Source organism: Rhincodon typus, chromosome 30 (assembly GCF_021869965.1).
Source record: "Rhincodon typus isolate 14 chromosome 30, sRhiTyp1.1, whole genome shotgun sequence".
Taxonomy (NCBI): Eukaryota; Metazoa; Chordata; class Chondrichthyes; order Orectolobiformes; family Rhincodontidae; genus Rhincodon; species Rhincodon typus.
Genome location: NC_063361.1, coordinates 12,903,349 through 12,931,308, shown reverse-complemented (window position 1 = coordinate 12,931,308; position 27,960 = coordinate 12,903,349). Strand labels below are relative to the sequence as shown.

The following is a 27,960-nucleotide window of genomic DNA, read 5'->3' as shown; positions in this document are numbered from 1 at the left end:
ACACCTCCTAATTTCAGGACCATGTTAACTGTTCAAAGTCTAAAGCATCACACTTTATTCATTCTTGCTAGTGTTTACAAGAAAAGCTGTTCTACAAATATTGCACAGTGCGGAAGTGGTGGGTCATGTAAATATAACGAGGTTTGCCTTGGATATTTGAAACATACGGTGCAGACAGTTGAAGACTTTGTAACCCCGCGAAACAGATTTTCTTTTGTTTTGTAATTGAGAAATATCGACATACAAATTACTGAAGCATTTTGAGGTTGAATTTTTTTTTAACAATGCATTGCATGCTTGAAAAAAACTTGTACCTACTGCATTAAATGTTTGCAATTACAGATGAATTGGAGACTGGAGTGTAGTTGAATTGGTAAAGTTCTTCACAGTAGGTGGCAGTAGGAATGCTGTTTTTCTATAGGAATTTTCTGTATTTGGTTACGTTAGTACCCCACGCTCATTCAAGAGTGTTTATTTACTCAAAAGAAAATTGATGAAAACAACATTTTCCTTTTTATTAGAAGTATAGAAATCAGTTCTATCTTACATTTACTGTTGACTACCTTAATTTTATGTTTGAATTTTTATTCTTTAGTATTTGTAAATGTAACCTGTGATTTTTGGTCTGTGCTGGTATCTCAAGATTTGGAAAAATTATAAAATGGCAAACTATTCAATCTCCATTTTCTTAAATAGTGTTGATTATTTTCATGCCTAAATTCCTCTTTTTCAGTCAGTAAGAATCCAGATGCATCTGTCATCATTTACTTGACTTATAGCATAGACAATGGAGAAAAGTGAAAAGATATGAAGAAAACATTGAGTATTTCAACAATGCTGAAAGGATTCCTAAGTTTTATATCTAATGAGTTCTAAGCAGGTCACACAAGTCCACAGAAAATCTTTCCTTCTCTTTTAAAGCACATAGTAACAAAAATGATATTGCTGTCGTCAAGGAGTAAAGTGAGCAATTTTCCTCCGTACCCTAACAATAATAACCATTAATTTATCTCTGCTTTCTCCCATCAAAGGTAGAAGAGTCTGGAGAGCATGTAATACTGGGGACTGGAGAACTTTATCTGGACTGTGTAATGCATGACCTTAGGAAGATGTATTCTGAAATTGATATAAAGGTAATTCTCCAAAACTGTGACTTCAAAACTTGTGTATGGTCATTAATATTTGTTTACAGTAGTACATGCTTCATGTAAAATTAATTGTTGTTGTCTTAGTGTCTGTTGTTTCCCTCTTGCAGGTAGCCGACCCTGTTGTAACATTCTGTGAAACTGTTGTGGAAACCTCATCTTTGAAGTGTTTTGCAGAGACACCCAACAAAAAGTGAGTTTGCATGTTTCCTGCAACCTCATAATACAATGAAAATTACAGCTTTTAGTTTTCATTAAGTTGTAAAGCTGCAAGTGAATCATTTGTTTCAGCCACAGATCATGTGTGAAACATCTGTATTATTTCTGAATTTTGTCTACACATTCTCTATTGTTATTTAATTAGCAATTGTTAAAGTTGTTTTAATCAATTTTCACAATATTTTCCCTTTGTTGAATGGTGGATTTGCAAAAACTGATTCTCTGCTGAATTTCCATCAGAAACCCATCTTGCCAAAGGGTTAGAAATAGGTGCTCATTGTCTTTTCATCTCAGCATTTGAAACAGCCTGCTACGTTGCCATTGTACATACCTATACTTTGGTTTAGTTAGCTACAGAAAATAGACTGAGGTTTTACAAGTTATATTTTTATAATTGTTATAAACAAACCTAGTAATTTTAGGTTGCAAAATTTAGGTTTTATAAATAGCTGCAGTCGTTTTATCTCCGCAATTCAAACCTTTTCTTTAAAAAAAAAGGTGATAATCAGTTAATAACTTCACTGCCTTAGTCCTGTGGCCACCATTTAATGCCTGATGTTTTGTTATAACATGTACGACTCATCAGGCTTCCAAACAGTGCAGACTAAAAAGCGTAGAATGTGGTTGAATTTGTGTATACGGAAACATTTGCACTCACACATGCTTTCTTGCTGTCATTCTTCCTTCTCTGCTATTGCCTGTAAGTAGGCAATTGAGAGGAAATTTCAAGCATCTGATGACAGTAAACAAAGAGAAGAGAGAGACTAAAAAAGAAAATGCTACAAACCTTACGTTTGCCTTTGAAGGACACATTCATACCCTCAGACTTTGATTCTGTGTTTACATAGATAACCAGGTTTTTTAGTTGAGCGATCTTTGTTCACCTTTGCATATAATCTTGATTTACAGCAAAGTTCTAAATATATGCTGGATGTCTTCAAAATTAACAGAATATTTTATGGTTCAATCTTACTCTGTTTTAACTCTAAAATAGAAACTGAAGTACATCCAAAATAACTTCATTGAGGGAATTCAGATTGATACTTGGTAATTCCTGTGTTCCCCCTAGCATACAGCCTGCAACAGCATTATTGGAAGTCTGAGAGCAGGTTACATATTTGGTTACAACTGGTGGTAGATGCTGGGAGGTGAGAATAATAGTGGAAGACAATAGTTTAGAGTAAGGCCTAAAAGAAAATCTATAAAACTTAGCACACAAAACATACCCCAGATATTATGATTTTCTCTTTTTTTTTCCTCAAAGGAATAAGATCACAATGATTGCAGAACCTTTAGAGAAAGGTTTAGCCGAAGATATTGAGAATGAAGTAGTCCAAATTACCTGGAACAGGTATGAAATGTCTAACTACTAACTGAGTATGTAATTATTTGTAATGTCTGTGTGGTGTATTTATAAATAGCACATCATGAAATAATGAAATGTACTTTGGGCTTTGCAGCCAAGTTAAGTGATAGAAGAATTTTGACATAATTTGTTTGCAAAGCAAAAAGCAAACCTTGAATTGTGTATGTTCTCATTTTAATGCAGCAAATTGGCCTTTAAAAGTATGTCATGAAACTTCTCTTTTTTTTCATACCAAACTACAGGAAAAAACTGGGCGAATTTTTCCAGACAAAATATGATTGGGATTTATTGGCTGCCCGTTCCATATGGGCTTTTGGACCTGACACAACAGGCCCGAACATTTTGGTTGATGATACATTGCCATCAGAGGTAAATGTGTAAAAATGAAAGTACTTTTCACAATAGCTCTGTTATTTGTCACAAATCATCTTCATGAAAATATAAAGATAAAAATCAACTAATTCTGCTAAAGTTGTGTATGAAAAAAATGCACAGATCTGGAACTGCTTTGAGTGGGGCTACATTAAGCTTTCCTGGTGTGTTTGTTACAAGTTATTTCCAGTGTACCATGTGACTTTATATTCCAACCTGTTGTGCACTACTTACATTGCAACTGTCTTCCAAAGCCACCATTTCAACATGTTTGGAGTTTTTTTTGACATGAGCATGTTTCACACTTGTAATTTAAAAGACATTTGATTGCAGAATTGTTCAATGCAGAAAAACGGCCATTTGGCCCATATTTGCACCTGAGCATTTTGACAGTGCCAAACTCCTGCCTTAACCCATAAATCCTGCACATTTTAAAAACTGATCCAGCACTCAGTTGAATGTCTCAATTAAACCTCCCTCCTAATCTCAGTTTTGGAGCTTTTCCTTTAAGTTTTAATCTCCAGTTACTTTTTTGGGTTTTAGCTACTAACCTTTAATGCTTAGTTGTTGAATTTACAATAATATTGTTTGGATTTTGTGTGAAGATTGAATTGCTATTGTTCTGTTATTTGGATCCTTAATCCACGTGCAGTCATAGAAGGCATGTTGCAGTATTCGGGTATCCAAGGGCCTTACAAAGTTAGATACTGGAAATTTTACGGTGTCTGACCAAACAGTTGTGCTTCACTGACAAAGTGTTGAACCTTACAGATAATATCAAAATGTTAAGATTAAACATGATTTTGGGCCTGGTTGGACATGAAGAACCCATTACTAGCTAGCATAGCAGCTGAATTTAGCTGAGTAGTTCTGGAACTAGGAAAGTCATATCAAGTTTACTTCTTTGCTGTACATTTTTAACTTAATCAATTTATTAACCTGAATGAGCCTACATTAGACTAACCTGTGTAACTTTTGTTTTTAATTGGTCCAATTATAGGTGGATAAAGCACTTTTAGGTTATGTGAAAGACAGTATCGTCCAAGGATTCCAGTGGGGAACTCGAGAAGGACCACTTTGTGATGAGCGTATGTATTGGCCAGCAAGCAATATGCATGATATTTCAGCAACTGGTAGAATCACGTTTTTAAATCAGAGTGATAAATTATAAAGATATTGTTAATGTGCAGCTTACTTAGAAATATGAAACCATTGCAGTTGATGGAAATCTGAAACAAAATATGTTGAAATTTTCCCCATAGATGCTGCCAGACCTGCTGAGCTTTGCCAGAAATTTCTGTTTTTATTTAGGACTGTAACAAGACACAGATCTATTGCTCTGTTAGTCAGCCTAATAAACTTTAGTTTATAAATTCAGTTGACCCCTTATATGTTCCATTGTGTGTTTCTGTCACAATTTGATGTACTTTGTTCACTTACTCATACCTGGCATTTATAACTTTTGTAACTCCATTACAAACTGTGACAGAAATAATCTGGAATGATTTTATTCAAGTGAATCACTGTTTTTGACAGTTGATAATCTGGAGCTCTGTGATCCATGATTATTAGAGTTATGCCTAGCACAAAAGAAAGTGTCTGTGGTTGTTAAGGATAATCATCTCAGCCACTGCAAGAATTACTCAGGTAGTGTTCAATGCCAATCCATCTTCAAATGTTTCATCAATGATCTTCCCAACATTACAAGGTCAGAAATGGGATTTTGGCTCATGATTGCACAATATTCAGCATTATTTGCGACTCCTCATACTGAAGCAGTCGTTTTTTTCATACATGGACAACATTCAAGTTTGGGCTGATAAGTAACAAGTAGCGTTCATGCCACATAAATGCCAGGCCACAACCATCTCCAACAAGCAAAATTCTAACCAATGTTACTTTATACTCATTAGTATTACTATTGCTGAATCCCCCATTATCTAACTCCTGGGGGTTACAATTGACCAGAAACTGAATACGACTAACCATATGAATACTATGGCTACAGAACAAGCCAAAGGCTAGAGATTCTGCTGGAAGTAACTTAGTTTCTGATTCCAAAGCCTATCCTTCCTCAACTAGGCACAGCTCAGAAGTGTGCTGAAATACTCTTCATTTGCCTGGGTGAGTGCAGCTCCTATAGCACTCAGAAGATTGATACCAGCCAGGTTAAAGTAGACCATTTGATTGGCACCCCATCCACCACCTTCAGCATTCATTCCCTGCACCATTGACACACAGTGACAACAGTGTGAATACAAGATGCACTGCAACACTCAGCAAAGCTCTTTTGACAGCACCTTTCAATCCTGCAACCTCTACCACCTAGAAGGACATTAGTAGTAGATACATAGGAGCACCACCAGCAGCAAGCTCTTTTCCAAGATACACATCATCCTGACTTAGAACTACATTGCTGTTCTTCACTGTCAGTAGGTCAAAATCCTGGAACTCCCTCTTTAACAGCACTGTAGCTGTTCCTCTATACTTTGTCCATGAAAGTAGCTCACCATCTTATCCAGGGCTTTTAGGGATGGGCAATAAATGCTGGCTTATCTAGCTTACGAATGAATGAAAAAATAGTATTCTCATCCTAAACTGGGAAGAGGCATGATTGGATGTGAAGTTACACTAACATCCTGCTGTAATTCCATGCAGAAAAGAGATTTCTTGCTTCCCTGAGAGGGGTAGAGCATTGGAAAAGGAGCCATTGTATAATTCCTCAGATTTACAATGGTAGGGAGCAAACTTTGACTGCAACTGAAAAGTTGCACTGAGAAATCCAATATTTTGATTTGATTTGATTTATTATTGCCACATGTACCAAGAGACAGTGAAAAGTATTGTTTTGCATGCTAACAAAACAAATCATACTTTTCATAAGTGCATCAAGGCAATAGAACAAAATACACAATATAGTGTTACATTACGGAGAAGGTACAGAGAAAGATCAGTTCTAATATATGAGGGGTCTTTTCGTAAGTCTGATAACAGCAGGGAAGAAGTTGTTCTTAAGTTGGTTGGTGCATGTTTTCAAACTTGTGTATCTTCTGCCCGATGGAACAGAGTATATTCGGAGTGGCAGGGGTCTTTATGTTGTCTGCTTTCTCAAGGCAGCAGGAAATGTAGACTGAGTCAGTGAAAGAAGGCTGTGATGCACTGGGCTACCTTTATAACTCTGTGATTTCTTGCGGTCTTGAGCAGACCAGTTGCCATACCAAGCTGTGATGCATTCGGATAGGATGCTTTCTATGGTGCTTCTATAAAAATTATTAAGAGTCCTTGTGGATATGCCGAATTTCCTTAGCCTTCTGAGGAAGTAGAGACGTTAGAATAAAGGAGACGAGTGATAAAGTTTCAAAAGTTATGAATTGTACAGATAAGTGTATCGGTATGGAACTTAAGCCCAGGACCTCTTTTCAAGCTCAGGAAAATCTGACATTTAGCCTCTGGATGGACTCCAGAAGTTTCTTAGAACCCACTTTCTGTGGTAAACTTGGGCATCATGCATATAATCATCGACTTGATTTATGATTCCTAACTCTGATTGAATCATCATCTCCAGTGTTTGTAGGCCAGTTGAGTGTAACACTAAGTGTTTTGGCAAATTTAGAACTGTTGACAGGAGTGTTTCTTCACACAGAGTAATCAACAGTTGGGATGCAGTTCCAGTTAAAGCACTGAAACTGCAAATCCTTGAGGCCAGTGGATACTGTAGTGGGTGATCTTTGGGATCATTCTGGATAGATGATCTTCATTTGATGGAATGGCCTTGATCATTTTTAGTAACCTGATGAACCTTTTCAATGCATCTAGTAATAGATAATGGAAAATATGCTTACAGTCTATCAATGCTAATGGAAAGATTACAAAGCAGCACTTCTGTTATGTGTAAATGTGACAACCATTTTTGTGTACCAATAGATATCACAATCAAAAGGTAAACAGTTAGTCCAACAATATTGATTGACGAAGGGATGTTAACCAAGACAGTGAGAACTTTTTACTCCTGTTCCGATCGTGTCACGGATTATTTATCATTCCTGTAGCAAATAAAGCATCAGTTTAAAATCACATTGAAAGGATGAAAACTCTGCAAAAGCATAACCCTGTCGTTAACTATGTTAGGGTGTTGGCACTGGATTATGCGCTTATGACACTATATAGGACTTCTGGTTTGCTAAAAATGAAGTCAGATGCACGATGATACTTCTGTACATGCCTTGGTCTCACTTAACCCAAATAATCCAGAATAGTGTCCTTCATTTGTAAATGCACATCAGTACATTTTAATAAACCTTTCAAACTTATTTTAGAAAGACGCAAGTGCTTTGCATCTCCAATTGAAATCAATTTGGTATAAAAATGCAGAATTATCACAAATGTATCTTGGGATTTGTATCTTCACAGCAATTCGTAATGTGAAATTCAAGATACTTGATGCGGTAATAGCTCAGGAGCCATTGCACAGAGGTGGAGGACAAATTATTCCCACAGCCAGACGAGTAGTGTATTCAGCTTTCCTGATGGTAAGAGTTTCACTGTAACATTTTGTGTCTTTGAATACTCCATTGTTATGCAACATCCTTTTGTTATTTGTTAAGTGAAATGACAAAAGCATGCAAATATTTGTTTCACCATGCAAAATATTTAGGTGTATATTTGTCTGTACTCTTTAAATAAATTTCTATTTGTTATTTTTTCATATTCTTTAACCATTTAACATACAAGGTTATAACAAATTTGTTCAGATCAACAAATTTTCACTGCAACTTTTGAATTGTAAAACACCTATCTAAATAACAGTTTCTCTCTTCTGTGATGTACTGGTAGGTTTGCCAATAAAAGAATGCTTTTTTATAGGCCACTCCCCGTCTGATGGAGCCTTATTACTTTGTGGAGGTGCAGGCACCAGCAGATTGCGTTTCAGCAGTTTATACAGTCTTGGCGAGAAGGAGGTATGCAAATTAAATCTATCCATGTCAGGTTTAAGCTTTATCTTAGATCTTAGATATCACAAATCTCCGACAGTATTCAGGGAAAATGTTCCAATACTAGCCGTGTGCAGAGGGAAAGCAGCAAAATTGAGGATATGCTTTCCCACTGTTCAATTTTGTTTAAATACTTCTTTTAAATCACACATCACCTATTTAAACTAAGGAATTATGCGTTCAGTTTAAATATATTCTACAATTCACTGTGCCAATTTTTTTTAAAAATGTAGGCATGTGGGTGGCAGTAGTATATGGTGTCATCTGGTAAATTAAAGTGATTTTGGATCAATTGGGAATCAAATCCCAGCAGTAAGATTAAGATTGTATTGAGCTAGTTTTAAAATTGTGCTTTTGCACAAGCTCTTTTGGAGCAAAAATTAGGTCTCAAAGATCAGCCTCCGATTTGCAGAGTAAAAGAGGATTGAAAAGACCTAACCACTGTTAACACGAAGTTGGAGCTCCATAGCAGCCACTGCTGGTTTGGAGCTTGCAACCCCAGAATCTCATCTCATGATGCCTTGTGACCCACTGCTTGAGAAACCCTGGACTAGATTGTCCATCATTGAATAATGGAAATATAGAGACTATAATGTCTTCATAAACTTCCAATCAGAAATTCCATTGGAGATACTTCATGTCCATTACTCTAATAAAGATAGCAACTTGACGCACAATTATAAAGGCTTAAAGGATCTCTCTGGTCAGAATTTGTTTGATGATGTTTATGGCCCAATCTGCGTGGGACTGTGTAAACATGCAAACTCGAATATTAGTTCCTCTGCAATTTTTCTTATTTACAGAGGCCATGTGACACAGGATGCACCAATCCCAGGTTCTCCACTGTATACAATCAAAGCATTTGTACCAGCTATTGATTCATTTGGTTTTGAGACAGACCTGCGGACACACACACAGGGGCAAGCTTTCTCTCTCTCTGTCTTCCACCATTGGCAGGTGAGAATTTTCCTTTCAGAAGCAAACAATTGCTATGTATTAATTAGAAAGCGTCTCATCCTTTATATTGCTCAAACCTTTAATCAATCAGCTGCTATCAAATGTCAACGTGGCTTGGTGGTGGTTTCTGAGTCAAAAGCTTGTGGGTTCAAGTTTCAGTCCAGGAACTGGACATCTAATATGTTTCCATGTCTGTTCAATGCAACAGAATGTTAAATTGTTACTGTTTGGAATATGGTGTCCCTACATATAAGTGGCTGACTATGCTTTTCAAGTAATTTATTTTCTTTGAAATACTTGAGGATGTGAAAGCCACCTAAAGGACACTGCTTTCCGTAAATAGATACATCACCTGTATACAGGTGAAAGTGCAGTTTTCCTGTTGATGACAGCAGTGTTATTCCACAGAAAAATCATCATTTTTCTTACCTAATTATAATGAGGTGCATTTGGAATTGGGGAATGGAAAGCTGGTGCGCGTGTTTTTTTTTAAAAAAGCACGACTAGTAAGTTTTGAATCAGAGATAGTAGGAACTGCAGATGCTGGAGAATCCGAGATAACAAGGTGCAGAGCTGGATGAACCCAGCAGGCCAAGCAGCATCATAGGAGCAGAAAGGCTGACGTTTCGGGCCTAGACCCTTCATCAGAAATGGGGGAGGGGAAGGGAGTTCTGAAATAAATAGGGAGAGAGTGGGAGGCGGATAGAAGATGGATAGAGGAGAGGATAGGTGGAGAGGAAACAAACAGGTCGAAGAGGCAGGGATGGAGCCAGTAAAGGTGAGTGTAGGTGGGGAGTTAGGGAAGGGATAGGTCAGTCCAGGGAGGACGGACAGGTCAAGGGGGCGGGATGAGGTTAGTAGGTCGGAGATGGGGGTGCAGCTTGGGGTGGGAGGAGGGGATAGGTGGGAGGAAGAACAGGTTAGGGAGGTGGGGACGAGCTGGACTGGTTTTGGGATGCGGTAGGGGGAGGGGAGATTTTGAAGCTTGTGAAATCCACATTGATACCATTGGTCTGCAGGGTTCCCAAGCAGAATATGAGTTGCTGTTCCTGCAACCTTCGGGTGGCATCGTTGTGGCACTGCAGGAGGCCCTGAATGGACATGTCGTCTGAGGAATGGGAGGGGGAGTTGAAATGGTTCGCGACTGGGAGGTGCAGTTGTTTATTGCGAACCGAGCATAGGTGTTCTGCAAAGCGGTCCCCAAGTCTCCACTAGGTTTCCCTGATGTAGAGGAGACCACAACAGGTACAGCGGATGCACTATACCACATTGGCAGATGTGCAGGTGAACATCTGCTTGATGTGGAACATCATCTTGGGGCCTGGGATAGGGGTGAGGGAGGAGGTATGGGGGCAGGTGTAGCACTTCCTGCGGTTGCAGGGAAAAGTGCCGGGTGTGGTGGGGCTGGAGGGGAGTGTGGAGCGGACAAGGGAGTCACGGAGAGAGTGGTCCCTCCGGAAAGCAGATAAGGGTAGGGAGGAAAAGATGTCTTTGGTGGTGGGGTCGGATTGCAGATGGCGGAAGTGTCGGAGGATGATGCGTTGGGTCCGGAGGTTGGTGGGGTTGTAAGTGAGGACGAGGGGGATTCTTTTTTGGTTCTTATTGCGTGGACGGGGTGTGAGGGATGAGTTGCGGGAAATGTGGGAGACACGGTTGAGGGCGTTCTCGACCACTGAGGGGGGAAAGTTATGGTCCTTGAAAAACGAGGACAACTGAGATGTACGAGAGTGGAATGCCTCATCCTGGGAGCAGATGCGGCGGAGGCGAAGGAATTGGGAATAGGGGATGGCATTTTTGCAGGAAGGTGGGTGGGAGGAGGAGTATTCTATGTAGCTGTGGGAGTCGGTGGGCTTGAAATGAATATCGGTTTCTAGGTGGTTGCCCGAGATGGAGACAGAGAGGTCCAGGAAGGAGAAAGAGGTATTAGAGATGGTCCAGGTAAACTTAAGGTGACTAGTAAGTTGTTGGGTTGTCATAAAAATTCTGAAATTGTTTCCTAATGTTCTCTTATTTAAAACAAAACGTATGACTCCAGTCCTATTCCAACATATCTATGTCTTGCCAGCCTTCTGAAGACATTAATTCAATCAAACACTTTGCAACTAAATGCTGACCTTGGCCGTGATGTCCAAATCCTTGGAATGACTATTTTAAGTGCTCATAAAAATTAATTCCTTTTAATGAAATACCAAATAACATGTTCTGAAATTTTAAATTGTTTTCAGAGACTGTACAAATACTTGTTAGCTGTAATTACTTAATGAGATTTGTGGTTCTATGAATAGATTGTACCTGGTGATCCCTTGGACAAAAGCATCATTATCAGACCCCTGGAACCACAGCCTGCACCTCATCTGGCCAGAGAGTTCATGATCAAAACAAGGAGGAGAAAGGTAATCAGATATCTATTCAAGATGTATTGAACTTTCAGTAGCAGTAGACACTAAACGTGTATCTATTTTGTGCAGTGTTGTTTCCTCAGCAATAAAGGCCAGCTAAACTTTGTTGAAATATATGTGCCATTTTTCAATGTGGCCTTCTATCAAGTTATCTATTTGACTGCTAACCAATACGAGATAACTATAATTATTAATTACAATGAGACTCTTCAACCTTTGGTCCATCTCACCTCTCAAACATTCAATTTGAGTTTTGAACATTTGCTACCTTTTCGCTTTACGTGGTAGACGGCTGGCTTGAAGTTTAAATGGGTGGCATAACCTGAGGTGATGAAAGACCCTTCACAATCCAAGTTCAAATGACTGTCTGCTGTCTGTTAGCCATACAGAGTAGAGCTATGTAAATCACAATCAAAATATGAGACAGCAGATCTCAGAAGTTCCACATTTTCTGTTAGACTCTGGAGAATCTGATTGATTATTGCACATTTTCACAGTGTGGAAAAAATGCTCTGTACATATTGTTTAGTGCAATTCATTACTTTAATCTTCAACCAATAGGAAAACCTTTTAAAAGTAGCCAGTAGTTGAAGTAACTTCAGAAATTTCAGAATGCATAACATGTATTTGATTATTCTGAAGAGAGATGATTTATTTGTAAATGCAAAGACATTCCTAGAGATAGAATCATAATAAATGAAGATGTGGAGCACAACATTTATTCATTAAATGTCTTTGTTGCATATTCATTAAACAGGGATTTTGTTCCCTGTGCTTTTCTTTTCATATACTAGATCCCAAGCCGATGTTTTGCTTTTCTGCCACTGTCCTTGCCTTTGCTCCTCCTCCCTTACAGAATATTGTTTTATGGATCATAGATTCCTTACAGTATTTGGCATCCCCGTAAACTCAATCATTGACTATTGGCAAACTTTTGGCAACGTTAGGATCACAGTTCAACAAGAATTTCTGGTGAGGGTCACTGTATCAGTAGTTTTTGGGAGCTCGGATGTTCCATTGTGGCTCTGGTAGAGATAAGCTAACTAAATGCACAGCAAGAACAGTCAAAGATTTTCTTGGTTTGTGGATTCGTCTAATTTGGTCTTCATCAGCTGAGTAATGTGCTTGCAGCACTCCTGGAAGAAAATTAATTAGTGTAATATAAAGTTTTTATGATTTAAAATATTGAAATCAATCCTGGTGGTGTAGTGAACAGCTGAGAAGGTTACCTCAGAGTGCAATGGGACTTGATCAGATGGGTGGATGGGCTGAGGAGTGGCAGATGGAGTTTAATTGACATAAATGTGAGGTGCTGCATTTTGGAAAGGCAAATCAGGACAGGACTTATTACACTAAATGGGGTAAGGTCCTAAGGAGTGTTGCTGAATGAGACCCTGGAGTGCAGGTTCGTAGTTCCTTGAAAGTGGAGTCGCAGGTAGACAAGATAGTGGAGAAGGCATTTGAAGTGCTTGCCTTTATTGGTCAATGCATTGAGTATAGGAGTTGGGAGGTCATGTTGCATCAGTACAGGACATTGGTGAGGCTTTGGAATACTGCGTTCAATTCTGGTGTCCCTGCTATAGGAAGGATGTTGTGAAACTTGAAAGGGTTCAGCAAATATTTACAAGGATGTTGCCAGGTTTGGAGGGTTTGAGCTATAGGTAGAGGCTGAATAGACTGGGGCTGTTTTCCCTGGAGCGTCGGAGGCTGAGGATGTTATAGATATCTATAAAATCATGAGGGCCATGGATAGGTCGAATAGCCAAGGTTTTTTCCCCAGGGAAGGGAGTCCAAAACTAGAGGACGTAGGTTTAAGGTGAGAGAGGAAATATTTAAAAAGAACCTAAGGGGCAACTTTTTCATGTAGAGGGTGGTGTGTGTATGGAATGAGCTGCCCGAGGAAGTGGTGGATACTGGTACAATTACAACATTTAAAAGGCATCTGCATGGATATATGAATAGGAAGGGGTTAGAGGGATATGGGTCAAATGGGACTAGATTAATTTAGGATATCTGGTTTGCATGGATGAGTTGGACCGAAGGATCTGTTTCCAAGTTGTACAGTTCTATGACTGTATGACTCTTCATCAAGGTTTAATTCTAATGGGAGAAAATTAATTGTACATACAATTCTCTTCAAACATTAAAAACTGTTGCTGATTATTGAAAATTCTGCGAACTTTAAAAGTGTAAATAAATGGACTAGCCATATCTCCCAAAATTGTTTAGTGGTATATGTTGTTTTAGGTAATTGGAGGGAGCCGTGGAATGAGAATATGGTTAATGTTAACTAAACTAATTTCCTTTCTACCAGACAAACTATCTTTTTCAGCACTGACTTCTAAATCTGTAGCAGCCTGGGATTAGGTCTTGATCTTCCAGTAGAAAATTCTGAGGTGGCTTGACAGTGTAGATGTTGAGAAGATATTTCCACTAGTGGGGGAGTCTCAAACTAAGGGATGTAGTTACAGAATAAGGCAAAACTCATTCGAGACTGAGATGTGAAAGAATTTCTATAGGACGTGCAATATGTCTCAGACCTATCCTCCACATTCAAGGAGAAAGAGAAATCAACATGGTTTTGTCATCCCTCTTCACAACTCTTTGAAGATTTTGCCTGCCCAGCTGTTATCAACTTAAAATAAATGCCCACCATACAGAGCCAGTGACACTGGTATATTTTGATTTTTCAAGCCTTTGATAGCTTTCTTATGATATAGCTACTATAACGGCAAGTGATTTCTAGGACTGGACTTTGTGTCAAAAACTGAAGAAACATATTAACTTCTATTCTCTAAATTACCCGTGTAGCTCTGGGAGTTAAGCCATTGTAATCTGAATCAGATCTTTTATAACATGATCAAAACAAATAAAGTTCCTGACACTGTTATACCCAATAGCGCACAGTACTATGAGAAATTACAGTTGTTTTCAGTTCATTTTTAAAAAAAAGTGGCATCTAATTTTAACGTTAAAACTGTTTGCTCTATCATAAAGTGATTCCGAACTTACGACATACTAATAAGTGAAATTATTCAGTACATTTGTTTTTGTAGGTTACCTTGTTTTGCCTCTTAATACTTAAGAAATATTAGTATAACAGGTAGGAATAAATCTTAACAAGTGTTTCTGCTTCCTTTGTTAACAGGGCCTCAGCGAAGATGTCAGTATCAGCAAGTTTTTCGATGATCCTATGTTGCTGGAACTTGCAAAGCAGGATGTGGTTCTCAATTACCCCTTATAACTAAAACAGCAGATTCTGAAAGGAAGGCCCAACTACTTGCACCTCTTAACAGGACTCTGTTTGTGGTATGTTCAGTCATACTTACAGCATCGACTGGAATCGTACAGTATGGAATGAATAAGCCTGAATGTGAGCTGATCTGAACTTTATATTTTAGCATTGCAGGTGAAATGTTTTTAATAGAATACATCTCAAAATAAAAAAAAACTCTGTTTTCCAATTATAATGATTGGATTTTTCTTACTAAAAATATAGGATTGTGAAGTCCACCTGGATAGCACACCATAGGTTTGATTTGTGGACAAGTTATTAGTGTTAAATGGTGTTCACGTATGCTGTGCATAAAAATCAGACTCCAAGCAAAATTACTGAATCCTTTGTGTTTATTAATGAACAGGAAATTCTCAGTGCAAAGAAAAGCCAGTGTGCAAAATATGAAACTGCCAACCTTTGGAAAAATGCATTTCATGTCAAACCATTTGTGAGGGTGTAATTAGTTCAGCGAGGACACCTCAATACCAAGTGGAACATTAACAATAATCCATAAATACATTCAGCATAACGCAGTGAGGGCATTTACTTAGAGAGATCTGCTTCTCTTGGCTTCACCACATATTCTTTGTACATGGAATACAGGACACCTGCAAAGACAATTGAGAACAAGACATGAACTCGGTTGTTGAAGTTGATGCTGAACTTGCCTATAAATAAAATCTGTCCAATTAGTTAAGTTTAGAAGATGGACAAATGTGCTAAGGACATAACAATTATGTGCTTTAATTGTGGAATACCACAATAATGCCACAACTGATGAAGGCAAGTGTCCCGTATGTTCTGTTGGCACTGTTTAAGTGAATCAATTAATGAGTCATATTGAACTCAAAACATTAACTCTGTTTCTCTCTGTATTTGTATCTATATCACAGATACTGCTAGACCTGCGGAGTTTCTCCAGCGTTTTTTTGGTATTTCAGAAAAGCAATTGTAATGGTTTCAGTGAAAGAAATTCTTACTGGCTCCAATTATTAACACCTAGTTCCGAATGTATAATCCGAAACAAAGTTCAATAATGAGCTGAACAAACTCGTCCTTTCTTCGAAGCCAATGTCTTCCCCATTAATTTATCTAGGTTGCAAGGGTAGGGTTTGTAACAGATGCACAAAAATATGAAATTGTGCAGTTGGATTTATTTCTAGATTGCCAGAGCTGTTGTGCCAAGCCAAGGTTCTGCTAATTCATCCCTTAAGTATTTTGTTCATTGTGTAATCTGTAAAATATAATCAAAACACTACTTTCAACTAATTACTTTTGCTGATGTAGACAGAAATTTGCTGATGTACGTAGAAATGAGTTTGGGCTCACCTAGCCTTTGATGGAAGAAAGAGGTCCACAAGCAAAGCCGGCAGACTTCAAGTTAGTACTGTATGATCAGTATAACACTGGAATCATTTAACTCTGACTGTAGAATCATACAGTGCAGAAAGGGCCCTTCAGTGCGGCCAAAACAATGCTCCTTTTTCGCACCAGACACATATCCTTGAATTTTAAGGCACTTCAAGTGGTCAACCAAATTTTTTTTTAAAGTTGTGAGTTTACATGCTTCAACTACCCTCCCAGGCACTGCATTCTAGACCCTCGCTTATGGGTGATAAAAAGGTTTCCCTCAAGTCCCCGCCAAGCCTTCAAACTTCCACTTTAAAATTATGCCCCCTTGTTGTTTATCTTTCAACTAAGGGGAACAACTGCTTTATTCAGGGACAAAAACAGAAGTTGCTGGAAAGGCTCAGCAGGTCTGGCAGCATTTGTGAAGAAAAACATCCGTTAATGTTTCAGTCTGGTGACCCTTCTAGAACTGACCTATAGTCACAACTTTCCTATAGTCTTATGAGCACAACTGCATGCTACTCCCAGCTGTGGCCTAACCAAAGCTCTGTACAGCTCCACCATGACCTCAATAACACAGTGTGGAGCTGGAGAAACACAGCAGGCCAGGCAGCATCAGCGGAGCAGGAAAGCTGATGTTTCGGGTCGGGACCCTTCTTCTGAAATGGGGGAGGGGAAGGGGGCTCTGAAATAAATGGGGGGGGCGCGGTGATAGCAGGTACATAGTAGAGCGGATAGGTGGGAGAGAAGACCAACAGGTCAAGGAGAAGGTGGGGTGCTGGTCTTGAGATGAGGTCGGGGGTGAGGAGATCTTGAAGCTCGTAAAGTCCACATTGAGACCATTGGGTTGTAGGCTTCCAAGGCGGAATATGAGGTGCTGTTCCTCCAGTTTCCAGATGGCATCGTTGTGACACTGGAGGAGGCCCAGGATGGACATGTCGTCCAGCGAGTGGGTGTGGGAGGGGGAGTTGAAGTGGTTCGCAACTGGGAGGTGTTGTCGTTTGTCATGAACCGAGCGTAGGTGCTCTACAAAGCCGTCTCCAAGCCTCCGCTTGGTCTCACCGATGTATCTCACTATCTCCAACGTGACCTCCCTGCTCTTGGAATCTAGGCCACAACTGATAATGGCAAGTGTCCCATTGCCCTTCTTAACCCTATTTAACCTGTCCTGCCACCTTCAGGTATCTATGAACAAGCACCTCAAGATCCTTCTGAGCTTCCTAGTGAATGAGTTCAAGCGCTGATTGCTTTTCTGGAATCAGCCATGTTCATCTTGGAGCAATTTTTGAACGACTGAGAAGCTTTTTTTTTAAATACTTGTTCCTTCCTGCTAACACATTCAGTTTCACTGAAAACCAAAACACTTACCAAAGGTCACAGCTCCCACTACACATGCCTGTGCAGCCACACGGGTGTGTATAAGGTGCACGGACATTTTGGTATTCCCTCTGGTTCGCAATTTATAAAGACCCAATCCGACTATTGCTGCAAATCCAGTCATGCCTGTAGTGAATGTTAAATTTAGTCAAAATTGTTTCAGTTCTTCATGTGAGTTATTTCTATTGCTGCAAGTCCATTGCTAACCCAGAATTCTGCCAATTCATCTGCCTGAAATATTTCGACTGAAAGATTAGCAGATGCTATTCTGAATAAATTCAAACCCAATTGTATGTTTACATTTTTCTTTAATGTATTGGTTGGACTGTAATAGGCTGACACAGCATTGACATGCTGTGTAAAGCTAGTATGGAGAAAGATCTGATCCCAATGGTACGATCCATGTGGCATCAGAGAGTGCAGTATTTTATTTCTTAGATGAAAGCAGATAAGAAACTAAATTAGATCCTACTGAAAAGCAGATTTTTAAATTAAACATTGCCTTTCATGTATTGCCCAAACTTTTCCACAAAGTCAGATACACTGCACAATTGAAAATCATAATTGAGGTTCAATAGGAAATGATAATTTTACAATATTTCATGTTGATGAAGAAATTGATTTCAATTTTATTGGGTTTTATGTTCACCATATTCCCCTTCTAATTGGCACTGAATGGTCACATTTTCATAATCATTTATAATTGAAACAAATTTCAGATGTTTACATTTACTAACTACTTTTTGATTAAAATCTTCCTTTTCCTTAATGTCTAACTGAAGTTGGTAAATATTTTCTGATTTACTAAAATAGAAACCAAAGTAATGAGCCATTTGTACACATAGAGCTAACCTTAGTATTGCCTGCAGAAACTCACCTATTGGAACAAAAGGTGACTCTTTGGACTTGTCAATCAATTTTGAGGCTGGGCTCTGAGTCTTGGAACTCCATGGAGTGCTGTCTGTAGACATGATCACTAGAGCAGCAGTAAATAACAATACAGTGAATTAAGATGGATTAAATGGGATTATTCAGAATTTCAAAAACACAACATCAAGGCTGGATTAACAAGGTGCAGATTCTCCAGCATCGGCAGTTCCTACTATCAAGTCTGGATTTATTTACACCACCTAAAATATTGGAATTTTTAGTTCAAGAATGAAACTCTTGCACTTTGTGTTTACAAATCTCAATGCCATTCTCCAAGGAGGACATTTTCAAATTTTAGTTTATGTAAGCACAATCATTAGATACATTGCTAACGGTTTTTCGATCACCCTTTCAAAATCATTTGACTAAACCCCGCCTTAGCTTTTCATATGAATGATATAGCAGTAGTTCTTGTAATTGAAACAGCACAGTAATTCAGAGGGGCCAGGTTTGCAGTTTATTCGTAGTTAGCCTTAAATGTATAATGTTACAACAACTCCATCTATTTAAGTAAATTCCCTCTCATTCAAAGAGGGCAATCTGAGCTCAAGTTGCACTCCTAATACTGATAATAAAGAAAAAACAGGAACAGCAGTAGGCCATTTAGACCTTCAGACCTGCTCTGTCATTCAGTATGATCATGACCAATTATCCAACTCAATACTTTGTTCCTACTTTTGCCAGACACCCTTTGATCCTGTTTTCTCTCTGTCACCTTTATTCAAGTAGCTACCCCCTCAATCTGTAGGAACTGATGCAGAGACTATAGGATCTTAAAATGACTACTGATGCAGCCACGATTTCTAGGGCCACTTCCTTTCATACTCAGAATGTAGATTATCGGGCCCTGAGGATTTGTCAGCCTTGAATTCCATCAGTTTCCCCAACAGCATTTCCCTAATAATACTGATTTCCAGCAACTCTGAAGGAATGACAGTATATTTCCAAGTCTGCCTCACTTGACCCTGCGTTCCTCAACATTTATAGGTCTTTGTGAAGGCTGAACTAAAATATATATTTAATTGGTCTGCCACCTTCACTTCCCATTTTAACTTCCCAATGTTTCTGATTTTAACGAACCTACATTTGTCTTCACTAATTGTTTTCTCTTTACTGTTCACCCCTTTTGCCTCTGCTTTAAAAATATTCAAGAACTCTGCTTCTACTACCTCTTCCAGGAAGGGTTCCAAAGACTCATGACCTTAAAAGAGAGAAAAAAAATGTCCTAACTGTTTTAAATGGGCATCCCCTGATTTTTAAACAGCGATCCCTAGATCTGGATCCTATCATAACAAGAAACATCCTCTGCACATCTACCTGTCAAGACTCCCTCAGGATCTTGTATCTTTTAATCAAGTCACTTTCTAGACTAAGCTACAGCAGATATAATCCTTTTGTCACAAGGCAACCACCCCAAACACTTTTAGGCATTAGTCTAATAATCCTTCGCTGAACTGTCTCCAACATATTTACATTCTTCCTTAATAAGGTGACTAATGTTGTGCACGGTATTTCAGATTTGGACTCAAAAGTGCCCTGTACAACTGGAGCATAACTTCCCTACTTTTGTATTCAATGTCCCTCACAATAGATTATAACATTATATTAGCTTTCCTAAATTGCTATTTAATTATATAATACTTTAGGATGATAAGAGGCCAGTAACATCTTTGCTAAACATGCCCCAGGCAATGACTGTCTTCAGCAAAGGAAGGTAACCATTTCCCTTTGTGTACTATACTTTCCAAATCCCGTACTATTAACGTTCTGGGTGTCACCACTAACCACAATCTTAACTGGCTGTACTGTATGAATACTGTGGGAGGCTCTTGCTGTGCAGTGGCAGGCTCGGGACCTCTGTTCAAGTCCCATCTAAACCAGAGGTGTGTTATAACACATCTGTGCAGGTTGATTAAAAATATTTATAAATACTGTGGTTACAGGAGTAGGAAAGAGGCTAATTGTTCTGTGGTGAACAACTCACTGCCTGATTGCGCAGAGTTTGGCCAGCATCTGGGCACAAAGTTGATTGTGACATAATACTTTTCACTTGCCTAGATGAATGCAGCTTCAACATTCAAGAAATCTGAAGACAAATCAGCCAACTTTGAACATAGCAAAACTGGAAACAGGAGGCACCTCCACTGGTTGGAGTCATCCTGACACATAGGAAGATGGTTGTGGTTGTTGGAGGTTAGCCATCTCAATTCCAGGACATTTCTGCACGCCTTCCTCAGGGTAGTGCCTAAGGCCCAACTATCTTCAGCTGCTTCATCAATGACCTTCCCTCCGTCATTAGGTCAGAGGTGGGGACATTGCTAATAATTGCACAACGTTCAGCACCATTCATGACTGCTCAGTTGACGAAACAGTCCATACTCAAATGTATCTTATGGCATCAAATGGCAAATAACATTCATGCCATACTCATGCCATACAAATGCCAAGCAATGACCATCTCCAATGACAGATAATATAACCACTGCCCTTGTCATTCAACGGTGTTCACTGACTACCCTGTTATTGACATCCTAGGGGTTAGCATTGACCAGAAACTCAACTGGACTCACCATATAATACAGTGGCAACAAAAGCAGGTCAGAGGTTAGGAATACTGCAGCGGATAACTCATCTCCTAACTCCCCCAAGCCTGTTCACCATCTACAAGGCACAAATCAGAAATGTGATGGAATACTTCCCACTTGCCTGGATGGGTAGAGCTTCAATAACACTCAAGAAGCTTGACATCATCCAGGTCAAAGCAACCCGTTTGATTGGCACCACATCCACAAGCATCCACCTCCTCCACCACCGCCACTCAGTAGCAGCAGGGTGTGCTATCTACAAGATACATCACAGAAATTCACCAAAGATCCTTAGACGGCATCTAGCAAACATGACCACTTCCACCTAGAAGGGCAAGGGCAGCACATACATGGGAACACCACCACCTGCAAGTGATAAATATATTGCAATTCCTTCACAGTTGCTGGGTCAAAATCCTGGAACTCCCTTCCCAAGGACACTATAGGAATACCTACAGCACAAGGACTGCAGTGGTTTAAAAAGGCAGCTCACTACCACTTTCTCAAGGGCAACTAGAGATGGGCATTAAATGCTGCCCACCTCCCAGGAGTGAATAAAATAAAACAAACATTCTGTCTAGCAACTTAAGTATTCATTCCCTCCATCACTAACATACAATGACTGCAGTGTGTACTGTCAACTGGATACACCAGCAACTCAGAATGACGTAACTAGAAACCTCTATCGCCTTGAAAACAGCAAGTGCAAGTCATACAGCATGCAGAATTGGAAATACTTTGTCCTTCTCTCATTATAACTTGGTCAAAATTCTGGAACTTGCTAACTCAGTGCTGATGGAGCAGCTTCACCTACACGGCAGCAGTTGAAAGAAAGTGGCTCAACGTCACCATCCAAAGGTCAATGAGGGACAAGACAATGTCTTCAAAGTACAGGAATAAGAAAAACTAAATCTACATGGAAGTAATGCTAAGATTGAAAAATGTCACTGCAACATTGATTTAGTTAGTTATTCATTCAGGATTAAAGTAGAAAGATAGCAAGAACTGTAGATGCTGGAGTCAGCGCCCATACAGTGTGGAACTGGAGGAACACATCAGGTCAGGCAGCATCAGAAGAGCAGGAAAGTCGACGTTTCGGGCCGGGACTCTTCATCAGTATTAAAGTACTTCAGTAGGTTGGAGAGCACAATTTTCAGAAGTAAATCACCATGAGACAGCATTTTGCAGAATTGTTTTATACGTGCTCCTTGCCAAATATAGGTATGGCTCAGAAACACGTAGCACGACTGATCATGGCTGATCGTCCTTTCGCACCTAGGGAGGTCCCGAGGTTTGAACAGACGGTGTAATTCCGTTTTGACAACGGTAGGCGCTAGCACCAAGCAGACTCACCTTCGGCTGTTAACACTAACCACTCAATCCGGCCCAAGCGCCAGGTTTGGCGTCTTTACAATGCATCAGATTTCAACAGACGCTGTTAAGTAACATTAGCAACCTGCCCCGAATCGAACAACTATGTTTCAAACACGAAATATCAATTTAATCTCTGAAGACATTACCTTAGTCGGAAATCAGCCCTGAGCAGAAAGCGGTGTAACTGCTGCACTTGTTACAGTCACGATACTTAATACATTTCCTGGTTGGACGGATTTTCAAGAAGCCGGCGGTGGAAAGTCGATGTCTTAATGAGCTACCGTAAATGTTTGATTGCGTCAGACCTCAGCAAATAACCTTCTAAAGGAAGGGCTGAATTAAGGAACTTGGCGGCGTTATTATGACCGGCTTCTGTCGTTGACTTTATTGCGTTTGCTCCTTGCTGCAATGTTGATCTTGCGTGCTTTGCATTTTATAAACAATTATTTCATCGCCTATTATACATAAAAGGCAACTCTGCTGATTACACAAATGAACTTGGCCTTTGTGTAGAAATCATGTTCTACTATTTTGTACGGAGGACGCTCATCAGAATTGCAGCACAAATTGCGTGCGAATGATTTTGTGCGGCAAGATATGACGTGCCTTTTACTGAAAACGGAAATTGCTGGAAATAGCAGATCAGACAGAGGCATCTGTGGGGGAAGAACAGAATTCATCTTTCAGGTGTTGGTGATGCTAGGTAGTGTCTTCCAAACCTCATAGGAGCAAATTACTGCAGATGCTGGCATCTGTACTGAAAACAAAAAATGCTGGAAATCACAGTAGGTCAGCCAGCTTCCATGGGGAGAGAGCAAGCTAACGTTTCATGTCTAGGTGACTCTTCATCAGAGCTCATCAGATCTTCCAATCCTTGACCACAACCATCCAGAAGGACATGATCAGCAGCATCTCCTGCACATTCTCCCAACTGCTCTTCATCTTGACTTGGTTGGATATTCCTTTGTTCCCGGAACTGCCGCCCTAACTGCATTGTGGATGCACCTACATGCATCCATTGAAAGAAACAGTTCACCACCACCTTCTCCGCTGCAATTAGGGATGAACAGTAAACAATAGCTACTGGTGATTATTATGGTAGGGTCTCAACCTCTCAGCTAGGAGACCTGGGTTCAGGTCCCACCTGCTGCAGAGGTGTGTGTATCAACATCTCGGAACAGGTTGATTAGAAAATACCTAAACACTAGCTAGGCCAGCGGCAGTCACAAACCATGAACAAACGTATTAAAAAGGCCCTTTGAAGGATCATCACAACCTGAGCCGGATCTCATCATAGAAGGTAACTGACCTGCTGAGTATTTCCACTGCCTTGTTTTTATTTCAGATTTCCAGCAGCAGTATTTTGTTCTTGATAATGGGTAGGTGACGGGCTAGTGGTATCACTGGACTGTTAATCCAGAGACTCGGGTAACGTTCTGGGGGACCTGGGTTTGAACCCTGCCATGGTAGATAGTGAAATTTGAAATCAGTAAAAATCTGGAATTAAGGGTCTAATGATGATTATGAAACCATTGTTGATTGTTGGAAAAACCCATCTGGTTCGCTAATGTTCTTTAGGGAAGTAAACTGCCATCCTTACCTGGTGTGGCTTACATGTGACTCCAGATCCACAGCAATGTGGCTGATTCTTAACTGCCCTATGGGCAATAAATACTGACCTGGCCAACAATGCCCTCGTCCCATGAATGAATTTTTAAAGTTAAGTAGAGCATCAGCAGTTGGGAATAGAGTAGACTACCATTGTTGATGGCCTCATTCTCCCTCTGTTGGACATGATATCTTCAGACCACCCTCCCTCAGTATGTAAGGATTTACTGAGCCCCATGCAAATCATGAGAACTATAATAACCAAATTATGAGGGGTGTCCTGGCTGCTCAATTTTTAAACCCCTCAGTTGGCCACAACAAAGACTTTTTAGCATGCAGCTACATAACAGTCAATTTTCCTGTAGTGCTGTACAAACGACGGAGCCAATCACAGGGTTAGTGAAAGAAAAGAATTCCATTATTTGCTAACCCTGAGAAAAATAATAAAACACGACATCAAGTGCGCACACAAATACAGGTGTATAATCTAAATCAAGAGAGTGTCTTGTACAAGAGGAAAGATCAAGAATAAAACATTTTCAAAAATACCTGGATTCCACAAAGGATTAGGTTTAATCTGGGATCACAGCTGTTTCATTGATGACTTGTATTCTCAGCGTTGGTGAAAATTTTAGGCATCTTTGTGTTCTTGATAGGTTGATGTTTTTTGGAACTTGCTTTTTACCACCTGTTGTCTTCTGAGAGGCTAAGAGATAAATAGGGCAAGAAAGAGCAAGTCTTGTGGTTCTGCTGTTATGAATCCATCATTCATCCATCATTAATTTTTAAAAACACAGTTTTAAGGTAAGGAGCAAGAAGTTTGGAAGGGTTTTAAGGAAACATTTTTTCACCCAGAGGGTTGCAGATACCTGCCAAATTTACTGCCAAAAAGAAAGTTGAGGTGGGAATCCTCAGGACATTTTAGAACTATTTGGGTGAGCACTTAAAATGTCAAGGCTGCAAGCAATTTGTTGGAAAATGAGATTAGAAAAATGGATATTTGATGACTAGCATGGGCACAATGCCCAAAGGGCCTCTTTCCATGCCGTTAAAACTTTATGATTCTTTATCTGTATCTGCAAAAAAACTGTTGTCTGAAATACAGTTCCTTTGTGTATTCTCATATCTGACCTTTTGTTTACAAGCTGGATAACCCACAGGTGACTTTCATACCTCACAGGTGAAGTTTTCTAGGACTGCCTCTTTCAAGATTAAAGGTAGTGACCTGGATCTGCAAGTGTTTTGATCATCCGTAAAGCACTTCCAGATCTTTGTATAGTCAAATTGGCATGTATAATGTGCATGTATATGGCAACACTCTGCAGTTCACTACATCAACACATTGGAGGGATTGTTCTCACTTCTCTAAAGATCATATCATTTATCTTTATTTTTAACTTCTGGATTGTGGACCAAGATCGGAAAAGGACACTGCTTTAAACTGAGAAAATATGGAAGAGGAAAACAAGTCAATGGATTTCATTATGAGTTCTATTTATAGGTTGCCTTGTTCAAGCAGTAATGGAAGGATCAGCACCAAAGAAAAAGCTGTTCTGATGCAATTGAGTTAGTACTTGAAGCATATAGGCAAAGGATTTGAAATTTAAAGGTCAAGACAAACCTTCATTGAATTTTAAAGCATTAAGCAAAGAGATTTTGAGAAGTGGATATGAGCATTGGAGCTGAAACCATCTATGATGTCCTTACAGAGATAGTTCTGTTGGAAAAATGTAAAAAAGTCACAACTTTCTGCAATAAGAACAGATGCTGAAATCCAAAGGTTTGCAGCTCCTCAACAGGTAGTTGTAATGGCAGACGATTATTAGCTGATGCATAAAACTAAACCTTTTTTTCACCCCAGTAACATTGACAGGGATAGAAACTGGGACAGTGAAAATAAGGCATGTGGCCAAGGTAAAGAGCGAATGGCTGGAATGCCCTAAGATCTCCTTCTCAGATCAAAACAAGATGATACTGAGGGTAGAAGTGAAGGCCTAAGTATCTCCATTGTAATAAAGTGGGGCATCTGTATTTCAGAATGCTGGGAGGTTTGAGTGTTACAGACTTAAATTTGTAAGAATGCAACTGAAAGGGGAAGTCAAAAAGAAAATGCCATGGATCAAATTATAGTATTAATTACATTAGGAGACTGGAGGTATACACCACTATGAATGCAGGAGAAATGAATAAGATAGATGAGAGATGTTAAAGCTTTTCGACTAAAGGGAAAATAAATCGCTAGATGATGCAGCCATACCCATAACAATATTAAGAGACATGGTTGGGGAGGTTGTGGGTTTCTACTCAAAATGTTTTGCTCCACGGAGTTCAATGAAAACCATAATATTATGAAATAGAATAAGTGGACAGTATATTGCAATTCCATTGTAGAGTTCAAATGGAATGTGACTTGTTGTCTGGCAAGTGGTAGCTGGAGTCGTTATGATGTCTGGATGGAGTTGATTTACTTGTGAGGAACGATTCGGCTGGGGTGAAAGTTGTAGCTTTACTTATAAGCGCAGAAAGCCCGAATGAGGCTGAAGAGATGGAACAGTCACAGCAACAGGTTCCAGATATCTTCCCATCGTGTGCAGTGACCGGAGAAATGGCTAAACAGTGTCCATCATCAGATCTTGTTCAAATGAGGCGCTCACTATTTAGGCTTCTAACACAGTGGGGAAAAAATGTGCAATGGTCTTCTATATTAGTCTTGTACTGTGTAATACCCTCATATTTAAGATTGCTCTGCTCACCGCCCCTCCCCCCTGGTCTTGATTCCCTCAGCAAATGAATGTTCTTTTCTCTCTTTACCCTATCAAGTCATGACATTTTAAACACCTTGATCAGATAATGCCACAGTCTTGTGTACACAACAGAGAGCAAGCCACCTAGTGCAAATATCTTCTGTATTGCTAGGTTCTTGGCAAAATTGTGAAATTCAAAAGCAGGAACCTTTGTGTTTTTCCCTTAACTAATCAAGTGATTTTGAAGCTTGTTGTAATTCCCCCTCTAAAATGATCTAAATCTCTTGCTGGTCAAGGAGTGAATTGGCACTATACATTCAGCAACTCACCTGACTGAATTCATCTAGCAATCACGAAAAACAGATCGGTTTATAAAATCATAGAATTATAGAATGGTTACAAAATAGGAGGAGGCTATTCAGCACCATCCATGCTGGTTGTCTGCAAATGCAACTCATTTGATTTCACTCTCCACCATTTCGACAACACTACAAATATTTTCCCTTCAGATAATGATCCAACTCACTTTTGAAGACCTCTAGTGACTCTGCCTCCACTATACTGTCTGGCAGTGCATTCCAGATCCAAACCAGCGACAACAAATCTTTTCTTGTACTCTTTGCCCGTCGCATTAAATCAGTGTCTTTTGATTTTTGATTCTTCCACCAGTGGGAACAATGTTCTTTTCTGCTCTGACCCCTCATGGTTTTGAATACCTCCATCAAATTTTCTGTTTTCTTTCCCAGCCCCAGGCTGTCTGATCCAGCCATGTAACTGAAGTTTGTCCTCACCTCTGGAACAATTCTCCTACACCTTTACTGAATGCTCTCAAAGCCTTTACACCTTTCTTTAATGTGTGGTGGCCATAACCAGACACAATACTTCAGCTGAGGCAAAACAAGTATTTTAGAAACATTTATCATGACCTCCTTGTTATTGTACTCAATGACCTATTCATAATGTTCAGAATCTTGTATGTTCTAAATCTTTCCTGGGATATTTGCTGATTTGTTAACATATACTTATAGATGTTCCTACTTTTGCACTCATTCAAAAATTGTATTAAGGAGTAATATGTGAAAATGAGAGGAAGTCCACTTGGGCAGTAGGAATAGAAAAGCAGAGTATTATTTCAATGAAGCAAGAGTGCAGATTGCTGTGCTACAAAGGGACCTATGTGTCCTAATGCATGAATCAGAAAATGTCAGCATGCAGGTACTGCAAGTTATTGGGAAGGCAAACAGAATGTTGGCTTCATTGCAAGGG

General features: G+C 39.5%; 2 protein-coding genes across 2 annotated transcripts in view; one reads left to right on the top strand and one right to left on the bottom strand.

Moving 5' to 3' along the window:
- Positions 1 to 14,913, top strand: part of eftud2 (elongation factor Tu GTP binding domain containing 2) — a 45,500-nt gene extending 30,587 nt beyond the window's left edge. Inside the window, exons 19-28 of the mRNA XM_048614532.1 lie at positions 1,032 to 1,133; positions 1,256 to 1,338; positions 2,629 to 2,715; positions 2,973 to 3,099; positions 4,103 to 4,190; positions 7,513 to 7,631; positions 7,966 to 8,060; positions 8,897 to 9,050; positions 11,336 to 11,443; positions 14,598 to 14,913. Of these exons, the coding sequence (XP_048470489.1) occupies positions 1,032 to 1,133; positions 1,256 to 1,338; positions 2,629 to 2,715; positions 2,973 to 3,099; positions 4,103 to 4,190; positions 7,513 to 7,631; positions 7,966 to 8,060; positions 8,897 to 9,050; positions 11,336 to 11,443; positions 14,598 to 14,693 (1,059 nt within the window). The 3' untranslated portion in view covers positions 14,694 to 14,913. The remainder of the gene's footprint in view (positions 1 to 1,031; positions 1,134 to 1,255; positions 1,339 to 2,628; positions 2,716 to 2,972; positions 3,100 to 4,102; positions 4,191 to 7,512; positions 7,632 to 7,965; positions 8,061 to 8,896; positions 9,051 to 11,335; positions 11,444 to 14,597) is intronic.
- A 145-nt stretch (positions 14,914 to 15,058) lies between these two features.
- On the bottom strand, positions 15,059 to 24,492 carry LOC109936388 (HIG1 domain family member 1A, mitochondrial-like). The gene is made up of 4 exons (XM_020534992.2): positions 22,489 to 24,492; positions 18,331 to 18,429; positions 17,445 to 17,579; positions 15,059 to 15,334 (listed from the first exon to the last, which is right to left on the bottom strand). The coding sequence occupies exons 2-4, from the start codon at positions 18,422 to 18,424 to the stop codon at positions 15,270 to 15,272; spliced, it is 294 nt and encodes a 97-aa protein (XP_020390581.1). The 5' UTR covers positions 18,425 to 18,429; positions 22,489 to 24,492; the 3' UTR covers positions 15,059 to 15,269.
- Between the last annotated feature and the right edge of the window lie 3,468 nt (positions 24,493 to 27,960).